Source organism: Maylandia zebra, linkage group LG4 (assembly GCF_041146795.1).
Source record: "Maylandia zebra isolate NMK-2024a linkage group LG4, Mzebra_GT3a, whole genome shotgun sequence".
Lineage (NCBI taxonomy): Eukaryota > Metazoa > Chordata > Actinopteri > Cichliformes > Cichlidae > Maylandia > Maylandia zebra.
Genome location: NC_135170.1, coordinates 6,874,098 through 6,896,401, shown reverse-complemented (window position 1 = coordinate 6,896,401; position 22,304 = coordinate 6,874,098). Strand labels below are relative to the sequence as shown.

Here is a 22,304-nt window from a genome sequence, read left to right as displayed (position 1 = left end):
TTTAGTCCCTTTGTCCTGAGGGTTGTCCACATGAATGTTAAAATCCCCAACACAGATCACAGACAGCAGTTCACTGAGGTCATTAAAAAAGTCTGTGCAGTATTTGGGAGGCCTGTAAACATTAAGAAACACAACTTTGGATGGGGCCTTCAGCTGTAAAGCCACATATTCAAAAGACTGAAAACTTCCAGGAGATAGCTGCTTACATTGAAATGATTCATTAAATAAGACCGCAACCCCTCCTCCTCTCCTGCTCACCCTGGCCTCACTGATAAAACTGTAGTTAGGAGGGGTCGTCTCGATGAGAACAGCTCCACTGTTACTTTGGTCCAACCAAGTTTCAGTTAAAAACATAAAATCAAGGCTGTGCTCAGTGATTAAATCATTAATTAAAAATGTTTTCCCAGCTAAAGATCTAACGTTTAATAAAGCCAACTTAAGTGTTTTAGAGGCATTACTTGTCCCCTCGTGTTTGGGAGCAGTCTGTGGCACACGAGGTATGTTTACTATATTTAAAGATCTTTTAGAGTGCAGCTCTCTGTGTTTTGACCAGGCCACATGTCTCCTTCTGTCACCTAAAAGTACAGAAATTTTAAAACCTTCTAGTAAACAGGGTCCCAGCTTCTCCTGGGAAAAGTCACCACTGCCATAATCCTCGCAGCCCGGACCCTCCACACATCACACATCAGACTGCGGAGACAAAGCATGAAGGTGGTAAGGAGGAACTAAGTGGGGCGAGGCTGGGCAATGTGACTTCGATTGCTCTGTTGAGGGTGGGGCTCGGTGGCGAACCTTTGGCTGCTTTGGTGGGGGGTTTATGGGGGACAAAGAGGGATTGGGCCGGGGGGTAGATCTGAGCCCAGCATTGACCCGCTCCATCATCTCTTCAGTGAATTTCAGGTGTGGGGAGGAGGGAGAAAGGGAGGGGGAGGAGGGTGATGGCCTGTCAGGGGTTTGGGGGACTGGGGAAGATCCTGGTCCTGGTCGTTGGTGTTCAGTTGTTTTGAAGGTTTGTTGTTAACCTTCCTATTCACGGTTGTCCAGTCCTGTTTCCTCTCGTATACAGGGGTAGAAGAGCTTCTCTGTCTCGTAGGAAGTGAAGGCCAGTTGGTTTCAGAGATTTCAGCTCGCTGTGCCCTGCCTGTGGTACGTCCTCCCCCTTCCAGGAGACATGATTTATGTCTTGGTTTTGCACCAAGACAGTCCAAGGGGGGATTATCGCTTGAGGAGCGAAGATCTCATCCTCCAACAGCTGAATGTGAGACTGGGAAGCTTGACATATAGATGGTATAACAGGTAAATGGTTAATTTGCAGTAAATGTAAGAAAACAGCTGTATGGAGTGTGAACTGAAAGATTTCTGGAGCATCATTCTATACATACATGTCTTGCAAGAGTAAGGTTATTTCAGTGGGCCTCATTTACTAACAGTGCATACACATAAATCTGTAATTTATCAATATTTTACTACTTTAGGATTACATTTACAATTCCTTCTTATGAACAAATGACAAAAATGACTTTGACCATCACTTGCAGTATAATTCCTTGGAAACTTTGGCAGTGGGTTTCTCACCTGAGGCTGACAGCTCCTTGTCCTCCACCTGTTTTCTTCTTTTTTCTTGTAATCTGACTTTTTTTTTTCACATCAGACTTTCTGATTCCAGGCTTTTAAAATGTTCGTCACTCCGTGGAAACTCTTTGGAAAGTTGAGCCTCAACAGTCAGACTTCCTCCTTATTTCCTGCGGTGGAGCTGCAGGCTTTGCTCTTATAAGTCTGTCCCCAATTTCTGTGCTTCAGCTGGAGATATTATATAATGTTTATTTATATAGCGAAATTGGGGGGAAATCCTCTTGCTTGAGGGTGTCAATGATGGCCTTCTGGAGAGCAGTCAGGTCGGCATGATTACCCATGATTGCGGTTTTGAGTAATGAACCAGGCTAGGAGTTTTTAAAAGCCTCCGGAATCTTTTGCAGGTGTTTAGAGTTAATTCGTTGATTCAGAGGATTAGGTTAATAGCACGTTTAGAGAACCTTTTCATGATATGCTAATTATTTGAGAAGGACCTGTATATGCTTTCGGTACCAGATTATATCAGTTGCTGAGCCCTCCTCTTAGCAAAACCCACTGGCTCACTCTTAACATCTTTCTCCGAGAGTGAAATTGTCACTAACCTCCTTATCCAGTCTTACTTTCGGGAGACAAACAAAAAAAAAAAAAAAAAAAAAAAAAAAAACAGGTGTAGCAGAAAGACAAATCATCTTTATTTGGGTCAACAAGTTCAGACAGTAGAAAAGAAAAATGCAAAAAAAAAAGAAAAAAAAGACAGGCATACTACCAAAAAACAGTCCAAGTAAGAAAACAGTCCTTTGAATGCATAAGTGAGGTTACCTGTGCATTTCTCTGGTGAAGTTAGATGCATGTAGTGCCAGCAGGAATCTGTGGTCTAAACAAAAGCCTCGCCTCACAGAGAAGCTTTTACAGGTTAAATGAGCAAAAATTAAATTAACTGAGTACAAGTGTCAGTTCTTTCTACTTAGACTTCAATACAGGGGAACAAATATCCAAGTTAATGTTTTACACTCAAAGCAAGACATGTTATTCAGATTTTTTAAAAATACCCTGGAGATGATCCCATCATTATTTATTTGCTGGGATCTTCATGCGTTTTGTATTGAACTTTAATTTTCCTCATCTCCAGCTATACAAGACCTGCACTCAGATTCATACATGGGTAAGGTTAGTACATAGCCAAACATGCAGAATATGGAAAAATCAATTGATGCTGACTTTACAAGGGTGTGTGTTAAAATGGCATCTGATTCAAGAGTACAAATTACCAAGGTTGCCCTGGATTACACTCGTTTAATAAGGTTCACTAAATCACAAAAGACAAAAAAGTAACAGTAGTAGTTCTGCAAATGAAATTTATCTAGAAAATTGAGGTTTTTCAATAAGTGAGAGCCGAAAATATTGAGGTCCTTTTGTCAGAGCTGGCCCTTTAACATATGTCAGGTTTCTCAAAATGAATCGCAAAATAAAACTCTGCAGTGGTCCAAAAAATAAACAAACATGGAGCGTAACAGCCACAGCATTGAAACCTCTGATGATCATCACAGTTGTGCTGGGAAAACTTGGCTACCAGCCTTCATCTGGTTGTTGAGATTCACCTACTCGCTGCTGCATACCAACAAGCTCAGCCGCTGCAGCACCACAACATCATAGATACACTCACACTGCAGTAATGAAGTGGACAACAGCAGGGAGGTGGTTTCAATGTTGTGACTGGTTGTTAATGTGCTTAATGCATGCAGATGTGTGTGTTTCAACCACATCCTGTCTATACAGTAAGCCTCATCTCAGGTGTTTATTTGAACCATAAGGGGCACGTGGCTGCTTTTTCTCGTTCATCTGAAGCCGTTTCACTCTGAAGTCAGTCGTGATTCAGGTTTGTTTTTGTTAAACCTTTTTATAGTCTTAAAAAAAAAAAAGAGAGAAAAAAAAAGAAGAAGAAGAAAACAGTCTCACTAACAGATTGATTCACTTCTGACCTCAGTGCTGGGGATACAAACCCTGATGATAAAAGTAAACGGACTTTCAGACTCGGTGGTGCGGTTTGTGCTGAGCAGTTGTTTCACAGCCCTGTGTTATCCTATTTCTGAGTGTGTATCTGATTACTTTAAAAAAAAAAAAAACATCAAGTGACCTGATTAGAAAAGAGAAAATGCTCTCACAGTGCCTGGAGCACAAACTCAAAGAGGGCCAGGTGTTGTACTCTTTGGTGACGTTTCAATTAAGTCAGATTATCAGACCAGGCATGCTGAGTAAAGTTACAAGAGGCATACAGAGCTTTAAAGGAAATCCTACTTTCCCTGCGTTTGGTGCAGCTACATGAAGCTGGATGATGAAAATCTACGTCACTCTCGCACTATTTTTTTTTGTATTGACTTTACTTTTACACCTCTCAACCAATCAGTATTTCTCAGCTGTTACAGAGCCACTTCTTCTGCATCACTACAACACTGCTGCTCCATCCAGAGAGGGAGAGCTGCAGCACCAGGAGGACATCTACACCCATCACTGTACAGGCAGCACTACTACATATCGTACTGCTGGCTGCTCTGACTGGGGGTCAGTAGTGGTGGTGGTGGTGGTGGTGGTGGAGGGGTTGCTTCTTCTGAGGGAGGGGCTGGTGCTGCGGCCTCATTAGGATTAGCTGTACTGAGGTTGGCTTCTTGGCCTACAGGTGGGTCTGGGAATGAGCCTGATGCTGCTGCTCCAGGTGGGATGTCTGAGGGTGGAGGAGGCATGCTGTTGCTGCTGCCCCCATCATCACTGGGGGCACTGCTGTTGGGAGTACTGCTCTCCCTGGGGAGCTCAGGGGGAGGTGTTGCTTTATCAGAGGAAGACGATGAAGTATCAGATGGTGGTGGTGGTGGAGCCACCTGGGGGTCTGAAAGCGGCTCTGCAGGTGCGGCCTCATCTAAAGAAAGGAATGGATGCAGATTTGGTATAAACACATCTGATTTAAAAAATAAGCCGTCTTTAAAGACACATGTCATTGACATTTAAAACCTGAATAATGAAGAATAGAATTAAACCACTCTTAAAAGTGCAATATTTGTATAAACGATGTTTAATGCTGTGTCCACTAAACTCTGCTCAGTTTTGATTAATTTTACTTGAGATGTTGCTAAAACTCAACTAAAACTAAAGTAATAGTAGCTGTACCTGACATTTACAGCAGTTTCAATCCAATCCAGTTTTATCGAAATCGAAAACAACAGTCACCTCAAAGCGCTGTACAAGCACTAAAGCACTTTGAGAGGTCAGTAGAAGTATTGTGTCAACAACATCTACGTACTAAACAGTTTTCATAAATGTTAACCTATCATGCAGCACATTAGCTAGCTGTTTAACTATTAGTAATAAGCTGACAGCCATGTTAGCCATTAGCAACATTTACAATTTGGAGTAATTAAAAAAGCCTTTTCATTCATTCTGTTGGTCCCACAATTCAGTCAATACAAATAATGAAGGCATTATAGTACACATCAAAGGTGCGGAGTCATAACTGGGTAACGTCCCAGTAAATCTGATTTAAATGTTCATTGCTACTTGTGAGCTCTGCAAAATTAATAAAACAGTTAAAGAAAAAAATTAACTCCACTGACCAAACCTATCTACAGTGGGGCAAAAAAGTATTTAGTCAGCCACCGATTGTGCAAGTTCCCCCACCTAAAATGATGACAGAGGTCAGTAATTTGCACCAGAGGTACACTTCAACTGTGAGAGACAGAATGTGAAAAAAAAAAAAAATCCATGAATCCACATGGTAGGATTTGTAAAGAATTTATTCGTAAATTAGGGTGGAAAATAAGTATTTGGTCAATAACAAAAATACAACTCAATACTTTGTAACATAACCTTTGTTGGCAATAACAGAGGTCAAACGTTTACTATAGGTCTTTACCAGGTTTGCACACACAGTAGGGCTGCTCAATTAATCGAATTTTAATCACGATTACGATCTGGGCTTTCAACGATCATTAAAAATGACTGAGCCGATTATTAGCCCCTCCCTCATTTATCCGCGACACCTTAAAGGCCGGTCCGTGAAAATATTGTCGGGCATAAACCGGTCCGTGGCGCAAAAAAGGTTGGAGACCGCTGATTAAGAGGACCCGAGGGAAGCTTCAGTGAACTTCAGTGGTGTTGCACACTATTTTATATTATTTTTTTAAAGTCATTGTTAACCCTTTAAAGCCGGTCAGAGCAGCACGCTCCGTTTTGCGTAACTATTGTTAAATCCCTGTAGAACCTGAACCGTGTAAGCTAGCGCAATAATTTGTTTTGCATATGAAACCGGAGGAGTTGTACTTACATCTTATGCCATCAGCTTGTCCTCGGTCACGGTTTCGTTCCACATATAGCTTTGCAAAAATTGCATAAAAAGCGCTTGCAGGAACAAAAACATAATATTCCAGAAACACGCTTTGCCGTTCCTATCAGCTGTTCGTAACACTTCCCACAGTGAAATGATGCACCTGCTGTTTTCTTTGCAAATTTGCATCATAGGATTGTTTTTTGTTTTTCCTGCAGTATATAAAAATTGCTGTATCTCCAAAATAAAACTATGAAGACACTCAAAATAAATTTCCTGTGGTGGGAAACTATTTTTTGCAACTTTATTGTATTTAAAGTTTTGAGGGATAAACCTCTTAAATTTCTCCAAGTAGAAATATATGTAAACAAAACAAAAGCGATTTTCAATTTTTTTTGTAGTTTATTGCACTTTTTTGCACTTTATGTAATTACTATGGACTTAATGCATACATATTATTAAAATATGGGCTATAACAGTTGTATTGATGTATAGCAACTTGAAATGCTCCCACAAATGGCACTACAGCATGTAAAAAAATAATATAAGCTCTGGTGGACTTGGTTCTATAGTAGGTCTTAAAGGGTTAAATAAATATCGTCAAATAATCGAGATCTCAATTTCAGTGAAAATAATCGTGATTATCATTTTTGCCATAATCGAGCAGCCCTAACACACAGTAGCTGGTATTTTGGCCCATTCCTCCATGCAGATCTTCTCGAGAGCAGTGATGTTTTGGGGCTGTCGCCGAGCAACACGGACTTTCAACTCCCGCCACAGATTTTCTATGGGGTTGAGGTCTGGAGACTGGCTAGGCCACTCCAGGACTTTCAAATGCTTCTTACGGAGCCACTCCTTTGTTGCCCGGGCGGTGTGTTTTGGATCATTGTCATGTTGGAAGACCCAGCCTCGTTTCATCTTCAAAGTTCTCACTGATGGAAGGAGGTTTTGGCTCAAAATCTCACGATACATGGCCCCATTCATTCTGTCCTTAACACGGATCAGTCGTCCTGTCCCCTTGGCAGAAAAACAGCCCCATAGCATGATGTTTCCACCCCCATGCTTCACAGTAGGTATGGTGTTCTTGGGATGCAACTCAGTATTCTTCTTCCTCCAAACACGACGAGTTGAGTTTATACCAAAAAGTTCTACTTTGGTTTCATCTGACCACATGACATTCTCCCAATCCTCTGCTGTATCATCCATGTGCTCTCTGGCAAACTTCAGACGGGCCTGGACATGCACTGGCTTCAGCAGCGGAACACGTCTGGCACTGCGGGATTTGATTCCCTGCCGTTGTAGTGTGTTACTGATGGTGACCTTTGTTACTTTGGTCCCAGCTCTCTGCAGGTCATTCACCAGGTCCCCCCGTGTGGTTCTGGGATCTTTGCTCACCGTTCTCATGATCATTTTGACCCCACGGGATGAGATCTTGCGTGGAGCCCCAGATCGAGGGAGATTATCAGTGGTCTTGTATGTCTTCCATTTTCTGATGATTGCTCCCACAGTTGGTTTTTTCACACCAAGCTGCTTGCCTATTGTAGATTCACTCTTCCCAGTCTGGTGCAGGTCTACAATACTTTTCCTGGTGTCCTTCGAAAGCTCTTTGGTCTTGGCCATGGCGGAGTTTGGAGTCTGACTGTTTGAGGCTGTGGACAGGTGTCTTTTATACAGATGATGAGTTCAAACAGGTGCCATTCATACAGGTAAAGAGTGGGGGACAGAAAAGCTTCTTACAGAAGACGTTACAGGTCTGTGAGAGCCAGAGATTTTCCTTGTTTGAGGTGACCAAATACTTATTTTCCACCCTAATTTACGAATAAATTCTTTACAAATCCTACCATGTGAATTCATGGATTTTTTTTTTTCACATTCTGTCTCTCACAGTTGAAGTGTACCTCTGGTGCAAATTACTGACCTCTGTCATCATTTTAAGTGGGGGAACTTGCACAATCGGTGGCTGACTAAATACTTTTTTGCCCCACTGTATATACAGTGAAACTGCTTTGAACGACTCCTCCATCAACCCAGTGGCTATCAGGTGGATTATGATTGTACTTAAATCCAAACAAGTTTTAAGATTTAAAGCGTTTTATCCAACATGCCTTATTCACACAAGCACTTTCCATCTATATTTAAATATTTTCAAAAATTCTCACACATTGATGGATGAATCTTGGGGATTGTATTTTTCCCAAGGATATTTGGCTTGCAGAATGAAGCACCCAAGGATAGACTCACCAACCAGACACCCTCCCCACCCCCACCCCCCTGTGTATGTCTTTGTGTCCCCCCCACTGGTACCTGTCTCCATTGGTGTAGGTTTGTCCTCCTCCTTGGTCCCTGAGGTGGGGCTAGCATTAGTGCTGCTCTTCTCTGCAGCTTTGTTTCCAGCAGCCTCCTGTTGCTGTTGAGCAGCTTTCTCTGCCTGCTCAGCGGCCTCCCGCTCCCGCTCCTCTGCCCGGCGCCTTGCTGCCTCTTCAGCGGCAGCCATCTCTGCTGCTAGTTTCTCCATATCCACTTCCACCTTCTGACTGCACAGCTGGAAACACACAAGACTCAATTAAACAAAATGAATTTAAAAAGTTGCAAATGTCATAAGACTGAAGGCAAAGGGAAAGTAGTAGGCCTACACTTACAACACAACAGTCTGTGGTGACAAATTTCTATCTAAAGGGATATTTAGTCATCTAGAAATAAAGCTCTTCCTTCCTACACACTCAGCTCTCTCTAGGTAAATAAACAGTGCTGCTTTACCCGCTTCAGCTCAGTATTGAATGAGTCAGTAGTCTCCAGAAAACGTCTTTTCTTGTCTTGATGGCGGTCCTCGATCTGAAGAAGTTCAGCTTCAAGTTTCCTCTGAAATCACAAGCAATCAATCAGCAGGAATAGATCCTTCCTTTTAAATGTGAAACAGTTTATAAAACTAGTGCAACTACTTTTGGTTGTAAGCAAAAATCTTGTCACAAGGAAGCCAATCCCATTTGAGGAATGCACATTTATATTAAAGTGTAAACAATGCTTTTGAAGTCAGTTTGAGTAATATTAACACCACATTAGCTTTACAAGCTAAAAAACAAAGTAACAAAATGGAAGCAAAAATGTCCTGCTAACATACCTGGTGCACCATAAGAGACTGAACCTGCCTCTTGAGGACCTGCATGCGGGCTGTGGTGACCACAGAGCGGACGTCGGGCACCACAATCTCACTGAGGATGTCACTAATGAGCCGGTGGTTTCTCTGGAAGCGAGCTGCTGCTGTGTGCTTCACTGAGAAACCATCATCATAATCTAGGTGGAGCGAAAAGACAAGATGGGCAGAACCATGACGAGGACAGACAGACAGGTCAGTGTTTATTTTAAGCGCATTACATTACATTGTGAAGCCATGATTAAAAATCATAGATAGCTTCATAATTAACCTACCATCAGGATCTTCAGCAGGCTGAATGCTCATGTACGGCTCTCCTTTGTCCATACGTGACTGCCTCTGCCTGCTCTCCTCCTCCATTGCCGCCTCAGCCCGGTTCTTGGCGTTGATGTAGGCCAAGTAGGCAGGTGAGTTGTGGTAGGCCTTCAAAGAATCATTGTACTCAATCTAAGACGAAGAGGGACAGGAAAAGAAAACAAGCCCTTTAAAACAACTCTGATCATTTCTTATTTTTCAATGCAGGGATTCTTTAGTTGTCACTTCTACAACTGCTGTTGAACTGCCAACATGTAAAGAAGGTATCCAAGAGCAACGGGTTACTTACAAAAGAAATTTAGGCTACGTTCACACTGCAGGTCTTAATGCTCAGTTCCGATTTTCTTGTCTGCTTGTTCACACTACAAATAAAATGTGACAGCAAACGTGCTCTAGTGTGAACCCTCAAAGCGGCCCGCATGCGCAAAAGAAGATGTCACACACAACGCGCGCTGTTTAGACCCAGACCAAACAGTATTGTTTGACTGATGGCCCTTAACATAAAGACTTGCTTCGGACTTTACGTTTCCCAATTTTGCTTTAAGTTATAAAGTTATTTTGTTATTTACATATGGCCTAATGATGACCCTTATTGCTGTTTTAGAGAGGAGCGGTGCTTCAAAGGATAGTTGCAGATTTCTGTCAGAATCTGCAGATTATACAGTACAAACAAAATGTTCACGTTTCTCCAACGTTGACTTCCAAACAGTTTCACTAACATCTACACTGGATGACCAGGAAGCATTCACGATGTCTTCTCGGGCACGTCTCCGGCGCTGATAATTGGCGTCTGTCTTGTATCAGTGATGCAAAAGGCGGATTTAATGTGACATGACCATTCAAACAACAGTCGCTTTCTAAAACATCAGATATGTATCGGATTCAGTACCACATACGAAAGTGACCCAGATCGGATTTGTGCTGTTCACGCTAGCATACCATGATAGGATATGGGTCGCATAGGGTCAAAAAAGTCGGATTTGATGCGCTTTCGCCTGCAGTGTGAACGTAGCCTTAGACTCTTGCTCCTCCTTACCTTCTCAGCCTCGTACTCATTAAGGTAGTCCTGCTTCTCTTCATCACTCAGGTCCCTCCACATGCCCCCAATAATCTTTCCAATCTCCCACAGCTTTAGGTCTGGGTTGGAAGCCTTTACTTGGTCCCATACCTTTCATATTCACATCAAAACACACACACACACACACACACACACACACACACACACAGAGGCAGGATCAAATGACATTGACTGTTACAATACAAAGGAAATACGGGAAGCAAAGTACAGAGGTAAGAAACAGTGGATGAAATTATTAGTAAGGAAAAGCATAACTACTTAAGTGCTGCAAGAAAGCATGATGGAAAATATTCACTTATATATGGAATTCAATTTTTTTCTAAATGCAGGATCCTTTAGATCACATTTTGTTTTTGAGCATACAGTGTTAAAATTACAGCTCTGAAACTAGAGAAAAGCAGGCAAGAGATGAGCCTATAAGGGGGAAAAATAGAGTGCCAGGGACAGATTATCCCCGTAAGAGGAAACATATGGAGATGTAGCAATTTTGCATGTTGACAAACACAGAAGGCTACTGTGAGTCAACGGAAACAAAGTGGAGAGCCTCCACTAGGTGGCTGAGGTGGTGGTGAGGCGTCATGGCTTGGCTGTTTCCCACCCTCAAACCCCTGCCAGCTTTTCAGGGGGATGGGAGGACAAGCAGTAAAAGCAGACACCGTGGATGGGTGTCTTACCTTCCTGCTTACCTTCCGGCTGTACCGCATGTATGGCATCAGTGGCTTGTCTGGTGGTTTGGGAGGCTTTGGGACGGTGATGCCCGAGGAGTTCTGTGGAAAGAAGGAGAGAGGGGGCACAAAGAAGAAGGAGGAAAAAGTATGAATGGAGAGATGGAAGGTATGAAGCCAAAGGGAAACAAACAAACAAGGGCCAGGTTTAGAGAGTGAACAGAAAAAACAAAAACTATCATAAAACATCTGCTGATTATGATCTGATATGGTTTGTGGAAAAGGTAAAACAACAGATGTGAATGTAAACATGACAATACACAATACTGAAATGTTCCTTAATGCTTTCATACAGTCAGATAAAAACAATTTTGATGTGTTAAGATGTTCTACAAGCCAAAGAATGGCTTTAAGTGTTTCAGAGCATCTCTGTAAGGCAAATGATGTTTAGATGTTTCACAGGCTGCTCATTTACATTACTATCACCCCCTAACTGGTGATGCAGAAAATGTTTTTTTTTGTTTTGGCTGTTCACTTTGGTTTTGTTACAAAAAAAATGAAATTCCAACATTGTCTTTATTTTGGGATTGGAATTCTAGAGGATTACGTGTGAACAAATCAAGCTGCCAACTCTGATGTGTGTTAATGTTAGAAAACAGCACCACTGACTGAGTGCACAATGAGTGGGAAAATAAATAAATTTTCAAAGTGAACAGTTTCCTGTAGCATTGCTTTCTCGGTGTTTTGTTCTGCTGTAATATATCTTGTTTTATGCAAGTGCACTCAGAGCCTGAAGGAAAAAACCTTGTTTAACAAAAGGTTGGCAACTACTGTTGTGATACAAGTTATCTCAGATTCGGTTTTAGGTTGTGCTGAAAGAACTAGCAACGTTTGGCTAATTTGGCAAGGGCAAATAATTCAAACAATAAAGGAACACATTCACCACAAAGGTAGTGTTTTGCCTATGCCACCATGCACACCCACAGGAAGGCTTGTGTTCTAGTCCGACAAGAGCAGATCTACTTTCTATCTGACTTGATTACTGCAGTGCAGGAACTGTTGAGGCCGGATTGGTCACATTGAAAACGTTTTATTCCCCCCCCCCCAGGTCAATATGAAAATAAATCTTATTCCGTTTATATTTTTTTTCCAAAAGCAGAGCTGTCATCAAATGTTACGTTCCAACTGACATCACATCTTACTTTTTTTTTAATGCATTAATTTGTTTTTTCAACACACATTTATGCACGCAACTGAAGCTCTTTAAAGCTGCAAGTCATATATTCAGTTTCCCCATTTCAATATACAGTCTAAGCCTTTCTTACAATCCTATCATTCTTCTCATACCTGGGCCCTTTATTCAATCCAAAACATTTACTTGTGCTTTACACTTTCTGTTACATTTAATTTGTTTTTCAAATCGCTCCATCAATTCATTACCCTGCTGGAGCCTCCGGAGCTCCCTCCCAGTCGGAGGTTGTTGTAGGCCAGATGGCTGTAAGGGTTGTAGCCCACAAACCCTGGGGTGGAAGGCATTTGCTGATGGAAGACAAATGAGACAAAACACGAATGAGAAATGGCTCACACACAAGAGGAGGAAGAGGGATAAACATAAATAAGTGAAAAGGAGGGGGAAACATGAAAATACATGTATATATAGATATATATATGTTGACTTTTTGATTTGTTTGTTCCATGATCTTATCATGCAAGGCAAAAAAGGCAACTGGATGGCATTAAGAATTAGTGCACAACAAAAACTTATTTAACTGAGTGTGTATCAGCAGATTTCAGCTCTACACAGTGCTTTGCACTGCATCTGAATGTAAGGAAATGAAAAGCATCAAAACAAGCATGTATTCTGTTACTTCACATATGTCTACTAATAACATCAGCCAAGGTAGATTCTGCAAAGCTCTTCAGTCAAATAACAAACTAACTTGATCCCCATCAGTAATCTCAAACACCTTTGGTGCAAGACCTAAAAAAAAAACGTGTGGCATGACAGGAAAAAGGGGTGAAAGCGATGATAGAGAACTGAAGAACAAGGTTTGTGGCAACCTTGGCACGTTCACACATTAAAGATTTAAAGGAAAGTAACAAAGAAAAGAAGCAAAAAAATAACATGGCCCTTGGCTGCTAAACCATGAACACTAAGACTGGTGCTAAAAGTGGGACACTTACTGTTGTTGGGGCAGGGGGAGGGGGAGGAGCGTAGGATGGTCGTTCTGTTCAAAGTTTAAAAAAAAAAAAAAGAGAAAAAGAAAAAAAATGTTAGTCAATCCTTGCATACCTGCTCTGTACAAATGACATGTTTTCCCTGCTGTTTACTTTTGCCTGACAATAATACCACTTGAGTGTGAACAGTGAGGGTTCTTCCTAACTGTCTACTGTGAAAGTACTTCAGCCCCATTTTTCACTCCTCTGCATCATGAATGTCTGAAAAGAGATGCACTTCTATATGAGGTAATCCAACTGACTGCTGCTGTCACCCAGGTACATTTTGCAATTCAGTATTACTTTCAGTTTTCAGCCATAGACAATTCCTTATTTTTACATTTCCATTAATGCCAAAAAACTAGATCTGTAGCATTTCACTTTATCGACCAGCCTGTGCTGGTCCTGAGTGTTACTCTGATGCTCTTCTGGGTCTTAACTGTCAGTTGTACATTTTCAAACTCCACCACTGTGTTCTGCATCTCAAGTCCAGAGTCCTCATTTCACTGCAACGTCAAACTCAATGTGACCGCAGAGCAGAACAAAGGCTACCATCACTATCTCCAGTTTGAATCAGTTGACTTTGAGTCTATACAAAACACGAGGAACTGACTAAAGAGGCAGATAGTACATATAGGACACAAATCTGATTCTATGAGAAATAGTGCAACTGTACACACTCTTCAATATTGTTTTTATTGAAAAGTCCACCGATCTAGACAGCATGACACTATGAAGCATGGCAACCTAAAGCTTAAAATTCTGCATGACGGCATCCTATGTGCAAAAACAGCGCAAAAATGTGCTTTATGTTATCTGAGTCCCTTACTTAATGAAATAGTATTCCTACATATTTTCCCCAGTGTACTGGTCGCATATATATATGAACCATAGAATGAGACAGGTGTTGGCATATAAAGGATATCAATGACTGATTTATTTACTTACTTGACATCGCAGCTGAGGAGCGGCCTATGGAATGGAGGCTATTTTCATGCTGGTTAAGCTGAAGAGGGAAACATAAAGAGAAAGGAACTCAACTACAGTCCACTTTGTAGTTTTGGCGTAGAACGAGGAAGAAGAAAAAAGCACCGGTAAATGAGCGGATAACAACAACAATGGCTGACTGGGTTAGCATTAGCTTACAAGGCCTACTAGCTAAACTCGCCGACACCAAAACCTCTTTGTCCCATATTCGTACGAGTTATCCATCGAATTTAATGGCTCTAGGTCCAAACAATAAAAGTAAGCAAACACGAATATGCTTTCATTCAAAACTATGTGACACTTTTAAAGAGCAAAACGCTTAAGCGACGTCAATATAAGCCTTGCTGTTAAAGCTAGGTTAACGAAGAAGTCACCAGCTCCCGCTATCAACCAACATCAATTAATCAACCAGCCCAAGTTTCCTCTGGCACATGAAAATGTTTTCCCGCTTCTTCCCCGAAGTTACAAAATGCAACAGTGACACTTTTTAAAATATAAATACGTGCATATATTTATATATACACGCATGCTGGGAACAACATACAGCAATTCACTTAACCGTCCTTTGTTCCCTCTGTAGGGCCGCTTGTTCCGCCTCTCACGCACACACCGGAAATGATATTTTTCAAGCAGGTCGTCCGACGGATAAGAAATGAGCATTTCATAATAAAAGTATATTTGTGTTAAAATACTTTTTTTTTCATGTATTTAAAATATCCCAACATCCAAACTATTAATTTTTGTATTCCAAACCACTTAAAAGTATGTGTAAACCGTGGAAGATATTGATGTATCTTCTTGCCAGAAAAGCGAAACCATCAAATGCCTTAAGCCAGGATAAAGGCCAGCAGGGGGAGATTCCTGTGGTTGTAAGACAGAAGGATTTATTAGTCAATCCTTTAACCAGTGAGTCTGTGTTTAAAAGAGTTCTGTCATCCCTGTGATATTACCCTAAGTTGGGGAAGTCCTGTTGTGAAGCTAGTTGGTTTTCTGAAAATGGACTTGATCTCAGTGTGACACCTCATGCTCTTTGTTCTTCATGGCTGACAAGCCATTAGCCAGTGAATGTACTCTGGTTTAGCCATCTTTGTGACATCAAATAAATATTATAATTTACAAAATAAAATTAATGTCCCATTCAATAAGAGGTAACACCAGCAACAGAGCCAGTTATCAGGAAACTATCTCTTGACGTCATACAGTACACAACCTGCGAAACCAGAATCGATGCCCACTGTTGGTCATTAGAAAAAAACACATTCACTATTCAGATCTGGAAGCTACATCCATCCATTGAGTTCTGGTTACTGACTTTCCTGTTGCTTACCTAGATTTTTATGGCTCTTTCTTTGGCATTATATTTCACAGTAGTAAAACCTACAGACTTCATACTATGCTATTCTTAAAACGAAATAATTTTCCATGTTTGTTACAGTGGTCAGTTCCTCCCCATTTTTATTTCTCATACTCTCAGTCTGAAGTACGCTTTTCATACCAAATCATATTGGTCAGTTTTTAAAAAAGACATTTGTTGCCCTCTTTTGCTACTTTGATGACATGGTAGGGTTAAAAGAAATTCCGTGTAGTGTGCGCAACAAAGAGTGCGCAACAAACACAAAAGTGTTCCATCATGGCCACAATATCAGACTGCAGCACACCTTGCATTAAGCACACAAACCATCATTGTGTGGTTTTAAAAAATGTATTCTGTTATAATAATTATGTTTCTCTTTCTTTAAGTAACCGATTTGGGGAGGTGGCTGTTTCTCATTTCACGCAAAAGGCGTGGCCGAGGGCTGAGAAAAACACAATAATGCCTGCTCAGCTGTACCAACCAAGTGCTTGTCAGAAACAGGGGTATTTTTGGTTTTGTTACGTTATTTTTTGTTTAGTTAGTAGTGGTGTTTCTTTTTTTTCCCCCCCTATTGTGTGTAAATGGTTTGGCCAAACCACTATAAAGGTTGTGCCTTTGTCTTTAGATCAGTTTGTGAGTTAAGTTGTGTCTGCTTTGTTTGGTTAAGTTTCTGTACTGTTTACATGTTGTCATGTAGATCTAATAAAGAAGAATACCTTTATTATCGAAAAGTATAGGTTAATGTTATTGTAGTTACTATTCATTAGAAATATCAGTAGATATATGACTGTAAACTTTTTTAATTCAATTCACTTCACTTTTATTTATATAGTGCCAAATCACAACAGCGGTCAACTTAAAGTTCTTTATATTGTATTGTACTGAAACCCAACAATATTGCAAAGATAATTCGAACAGTCACACTTTATAACAATCAACAGTCTTAGAATGAACTGGCTTGAGATGACCAGCTCAGATTGAAGTCCTTTTTACTCACTGTGGTGGGGTTGAGCTGAGGTGGAGAAGGATGAGAGTCCTTGAACACATTTTTATTTTACTGATGAATTCATTGAAAGTCAGTGTCGGGTGTGTTATCAATACTGCCTGTCCCCACTTTAGTGCTCTCCCATGAAGCAAGGTCATCATGAAGCCAATCTTAGACCCTAGCTGAGACTCTGCTGAAGGAACACCAAAGAACATTGCATTAGGAAACCAACAGTTTTATTCAACTCATCTTAAAAAACTTCTGGTATAGGGAGTGACCTCTCCAGCGTCTTGGAAGGTTGTAACGAGTTGTCCAAGCCAAAAGTTTGTACCAGGTTCTGTGGAACAGGTGGGTTAAGCAGTGTGACTGGAGCTGGAGTGGGGACCGTATCTTTTATCTCAGCCGGGCATTAAAATACCAGCCCTAACTATATGCTTTAGCAAAAAGGAAAGTTTTCTTGAAAGTAGAGATAGTGTCTGTCTCCTGAATCCAAACTGGAAGCTGGTTCCACAGAAGAGGGGCCTGAAAACTGAAGGCTCTGCCTCCCATTCTACTTTTAAATACTCTAGGAACAACAAGTAGGCCTGCAGAGCGAGAGCGAAGTGCTCTAATAGGGTGATATGGTACTCTAAAAGTGCTCTAATAGACTTTAAGACCTTGTATGTGAGGAGCAGGATTTTGAATTCAATTCTGGATTTAACAGGAAGCCAATGAAGGGAACCCAAAACAGGAGAAATCTGCTCTCTCTTTCTAGTCCCTGTCAGGACTCTTGCTGCAGCATTTTGGATTAATTGAAGGCTTTTCAGGGAGTTTTTAGGACATCCTGATAATAATGAATTACAGTCGTCCAGCCTGGAAGTAATAAATTCAAATTCAAATTCAAATTTTATTTGTCACACACACACAACCATACACAGTATGACATGGGGGTGAAATGCTTGTAGCTGTACAATGCCCGACCATTAAATGACAGAAGAAAAGTTTTACAATATTTACAATTTACTACAAAAATTTACAAATTAACTTAAGAATTTACAGTAAAGAATGTGCAAATAGCAGAAGAGATTATAAAGATAAGGATTATAAATTATAGGAATTATAGGATTATAGGAAATGTGTGGTGGTGCGTGTGGTGACGTGTGTGAGAGTCCAGTCTTATAGTGACGTGTGTGGGAGAGTCCAGTCCTACACCTGGTTCAGGCCCCGAATAGCCTGGGGGAAGAAGCTCCTCTTCATTCTCTCTGTTTTGGCCTTAAGGGAGCGGAAGCGCTTCCCAGACCTCAACAGTGAGAAGAGTCCATTGTTGGGATGGGAGAGGTCCATCATAATCTTCCTAGCTTTGGACTTGCACCGCTTGGTGTAGATGGACAGCAGGTCAGGGAGCTCTGATTGAATGATGCGTTCTGCCGAGCGCACCACCCTTTGCAGATCTCGTCTGTCCTGCTTGGTGCTGTTCCCAAACCAGGTGCAGATGTTTGACGTCAGGACGCTCTCGATGGTGCAGGAGTAGAAGTTCTTGAGCACCTTCAGTGGCAGATGGAAGTCTCTAAGTCTTCTGAGGAAGAAGAGACGCTGACGGGCTTTCTTAACCAGGGTGTTGATGTGGCAGGACCATGACAGGTCCTGAGTGATGTGGACACCCAGGTATCGGAAACTGTCCACTCTCTCCACTGGCGTGCCACTGATAATGAGGGGTTTGTAATTCCTCGCCTGCTTTGTAGTGAAGTCCACGATCAGCTCCTTAGTCTTGCTGATGTTTAGGAGGAGGTTATTCTCCTGGCATCAGGTCTCCAGGTTCCTAATCTCCTCCAGGTAGGCCGTCTCGATGTTGTCGGAGATCAGGCCCACAACAGCAGTGTCGTCAGCAAACTTGACAATGGAGGTGGTGTCGGATGTGGCTACACAGTCATAAGTGTACAGTGAGTACAGCAGGGGGCTTAAAACACAGCCCTGAGGCACTCCAGTGCTGAGTGAGATGGAGGGGGAGACTTGTTTTCCTACCCTCACTGATTGGGGTCTGTCTGTGAGGAAGTTGAGGATCCACTGACACAGTGATGAGGTGAGTCCTAGATCCGTCAACTTGGTGAAAAGCTTAGAGGGAATTATTGTGTTGAATGCTGAACTGTAGTCCACGAACAGCATCCTAACATAATTCCCTCTGCCAGTGTCCAGGTGACACTGCATGAACTAGTTTTTCAGCGTCACTCTGAGACAGGATATTTCTAACGTTAGAGATGTTGCGCAAATGGAAGAACGCAGTCTTACATATTTGTTTAATCTGTGTGTTGAAGGACATGTCCTGGTCAAAAAAGACTCCAAGGTTCCTCACAGTGTTACTGGAGGCCAAGGTAATGCCATCCAGAGTAAGAGTGGTACATAGCCGATTATTAGAGATAAGTTGATCATATTTAAGATTGAAGCATTAATTAATGGCAGGACTGAACATCAGTGGTACTAAGAGTAGCTGTAGATAATATTACATCTGTGGGATGATTATTGGTAATTTTTTCTCTAATGATTAAAATTTTATTTGTGAAGAAGTTCATGAAGTCATAACTAGTTAACATTAAAGGGATGGTTGGCTCAAAAGAGCTCTGACTTTTTGTCAGCCTGGCTACAATGCTGAAGAGAAACCTGGGGTTGTTCTTATTTTCTTCAATCAGTGATGAATAGTAAGATGTTCTGGCTTTGCGGAGGGCTTTCTTATAAAGCAGCAAACTATTTCTCCAGGCTAAATGATGATCCTTTAAATTTGTGACACGCCATTTCCTCTCCAGATTACGAGTCATCTGCTTTAGGCTACGTGTTTGAGAATTATACCACAGAGTCAGTGCTTCTGATTTGAGACCTTAGTTTTCACAGGAGCTACAGTATCCAGAGTCGTACGTAGTGAGGAGGTAAAATTATAAACAAGATAATCGACCTCTGATGGTGTAGTGTTCAGGTAGCTGCTCTGCTCTATGGTACAGGGCATTGAAGATGATAACAGTGGGTGGATTATATTCTTAAACTTAGTTACAGCGCTTTCAGAAAGACATCTACTGTGATAAAGTCTACTCCCCACTGCTGTGTAATAATGTCAATAAAAACAAGACAGTGCTTCAGGAGCACTGTGTCGAGGCTTGGTTCATCTGGTCAGAGTCACGTGATCAGGCACATCCGAGCTTCATTCAGTACATCATTGCTTCGGTACCTGTTCAGTGGTTCATACAGAAGTAAATCACTGCCAGGATTTGTGGCGTGATGCGCGAAAATAGTGAACCAGTGTGCGATATAATGAGTCATGGAGCCCGTGAGGAAGAGAGGATGCTCTGCCTATTCCTAAATAAAAAACAAATACAATAATTTATGTGTAATGTTTTTATTTTATCTGTTTATAAGCAATTCTACCCCAGGGTAAAATCATACCTATAAGCTATAATATATTATATATAAATGAACATGTCCACTGATCAGTTACACAGCATGTAAGCATAAGCATTACTCCCAGCCTTTTAAAACAGCGTCTTATATATTTTTATATATAATGTATTTTTATCTATGAAGTTTATAAATGTTCAGAAGTCACAAGCAAAGGGAGCACACACTATGGCACATGTGTAAACAAGGATGGTTTATTCATCAAAATTCCAATCACACAGACATAACATTGCTTTTCTTCACCCCTACAAATACACATTCAAAGAACCACAATTGTAGCCTAATTTCACACAAAATCGTCACATGACATTAATGATAATAAAGCCGTTCATTTTAATTTGTAGAATTTAGCTGCTTTTCAGTTTTTAGCCAACAAAAGAGGACTGCGTTTAAATGTAATGAATGACTAATGATCCCTTTTTTGATACATGCTTCAGTGCTTCAGAAAGCTTCATTTGGCCTTTACTAGTGAAAACACAGTTGTTGTTTTTTTAGCTAAAACAAAAATGTCAAAGCAGCTGGAAGTTCAAGTCTCCGCAAAACTTTGCAATAAATGCAAACAATAAGAAAAGTAGGAGGAGCGCCTCTGCTTCCTTATGAAGCTGCCCAAATGAGATTATCCAGAACAGGCGTGTCATTCTCAGCACGTGTGTTAGCCTGAAGGTGGGAAACTCCACTGTTCCCGACAATGTGCATAGGCCAGCACATACACGTCCGCACACAAAGAGGGAAAATGGGAGAATGAAGACACAGACCAGTCCAGAACAACAGCTCAAAATCATCATCAATTTTAATTAGGTTACTGTGTCCATACTGTGTATAGTAAATAGCCTATATGACTATGGCTACTACTACTCCTACAACCGTCACCAAACAGTTATGTGTTATCTGAAAGTTGTGATATTTAAAATTTCTTATATTTTATACATAAAATAATAAAAAAGACTGAACATGCATACAGCTATTTATTAATCATTTTATACTGTTCAACTTCAAATCTCATATTTAACATGTTAGAAAAAAGATGGTTAAAAATATTTATATTTTAGGTATAGGTATAGATTAATATGTATTTTATATTTCTCACTAATTTTCTACTACCTCAGTTATTGTGCTGAAGTGTGGGAGAATACATATGCGAGTAATATAAAACCCCTATGCTTGCTACAGTAGAAAATAGTATGAATGGTTCATAATGTTAAATATAGAGAACATACAAATGATCTGTTTTTAAAATTGAAATTGTTGAAATTAGAAGATTTAGTGACATTACAGACAATTACTCATGTTCAAGGCAAAAAAAAAAAATGCATTACCTCTTAAGTTATAAAGGTTATTTGTCATGTGTTTAGGATGTGGGCATTGTAGAAGGAAATTTTACTTGTACTTGTACAGTATTATGTACTGGAATTTAACAAACACATTTTTCTTGCAGGAAACTGAAAAACATTTACCTAAAAATAAAAATGATGTGCAAGATAGAAATGTTTCTGTATGAGTTCAAGTTCCTGCAGATTACATATTAAATCAATGAATAAGTTCTCAGTAAGCTTTGATTCATTTTGCAGACCTTCTATTGTTTATCCATATGTTGACAGTTGGCTTTGCTCCAGATGGTGAATCATGTTACTGCTATAACTCGCCTTGCAGGCTTTTTCCGTGTCCTTATTTATTAGATGGTAGTCATTGTTTTGTCCTGTCAAATGGTATGCTACCAGGTAGCTCACATGCAAGCTAAACATCACTGCTTAAAGTATGTGCTAATAATAATGCAGTAATTATCTCTGATTATTGACAAACAATCAGAGATTATTACTGGAAGTGCCAAGGATGTTATAAGCTTGCTGGATGCTCGCACTCTCTCGCAGTACAAAGTGTAAAATGACATAAATATATTCATTAACACTCATCTAAAGTCATCATCTGCTTAAAGTAGTGTATTAAAGGCAATGGACTATGAACTCAGTCTTACACTGTCAATTAGGAAGAAAATAATAAGTGAAGGATTTTTTTTTTTGACCAGGTAAACTGCAGAGATGGAAAATGTCGTAGATGCACCAGATATTATCGGGAATGTGTTTGGCATTGGTCAAGGTATTGCCGGGGCACTGCCAACAGATCGTGCATACACTGTACAGATAAAGAATGAGTGTTCCACTTATTCTCTTTGTAACCCCTGGTGAGTTGTTAAAAAGTGCTGGACTTCAAATATTGCCCTATTTTTAAAACATGTTCTCATGGAGATGTA

General features: G+C 40.6%; 1 protein-coding gene across 4 annotated transcripts; it reads right to left on the bottom strand.

The window, feature by feature from the left end:
* Positions 1-2,242: 2,242 nt before the first annotated feature.
* LOC101475508 (SWI/SNF-related matrix-associated actin-dependent regulator of chromatin subfamily E member 1) lies at positions 2,243-14,930 on the bottom strand. Of its 4 annotated transcripts, none has more exons than XM_004568596.5 (11): positions 14,842-14,930; positions 14,259-14,316; positions 13,278-13,321; positions 12,534-12,632; positions 11,103-11,195; positions 10,387-10,518; positions 9,311-9,482; positions 9,003-9,175; positions 8,642-8,743; positions 8,189-8,426; positions 2,243-4,483 (listed from the first exon to the last, which is right to left on the bottom strand). In XM_004568596.5, exons 2-11 carry the CDS (start codon positions 14,263-14,265, stop codon positions 4,098-4,100), a joined length of 1,446 nt encoding a protein of 481 aa, XP_004568653.5. In that variant the 5' UTR covers positions 14,266-14,316; positions 14,842-14,930; the 3' UTR covers positions 2,243-4,097. The 4 variants fall into 4 exon arrangements, with proteins under 4 accessions (XP_004568653.5, XP_004568654.5, XP_076739040.1 ...); XM_004568597.5 differs by having other exon boundaries at positions 11,115-11,195; XM_076882925.1 differs by lacking the exon at positions 12,534-12,632.
* Positions 14,931-22,304: the final 7,374 nt, after the last annotated feature.

What these genes read in the sequence shown, in the direction of transcription:
- LOC101475508 (XM_004568596.5), bottom strand. An exon ending in GCTCCGGAGGCTCCAGCAGG is followed by an intron (nt 11,196 to 12,533) that starts GTAATGAATTGA and finishes TTCTTTCCACAG; the next exon opens with AACTCCTCGGGCATCACCGT. An exon ending in GCCGGAAGGTAAGCAGGAAG is followed by an intron (nt 10,519 to 11,102) that starts GTAAGACACCCA and finishes TGAATATGAAAG; the next exon opens with GTATGGGACCAAGTAAAGGC.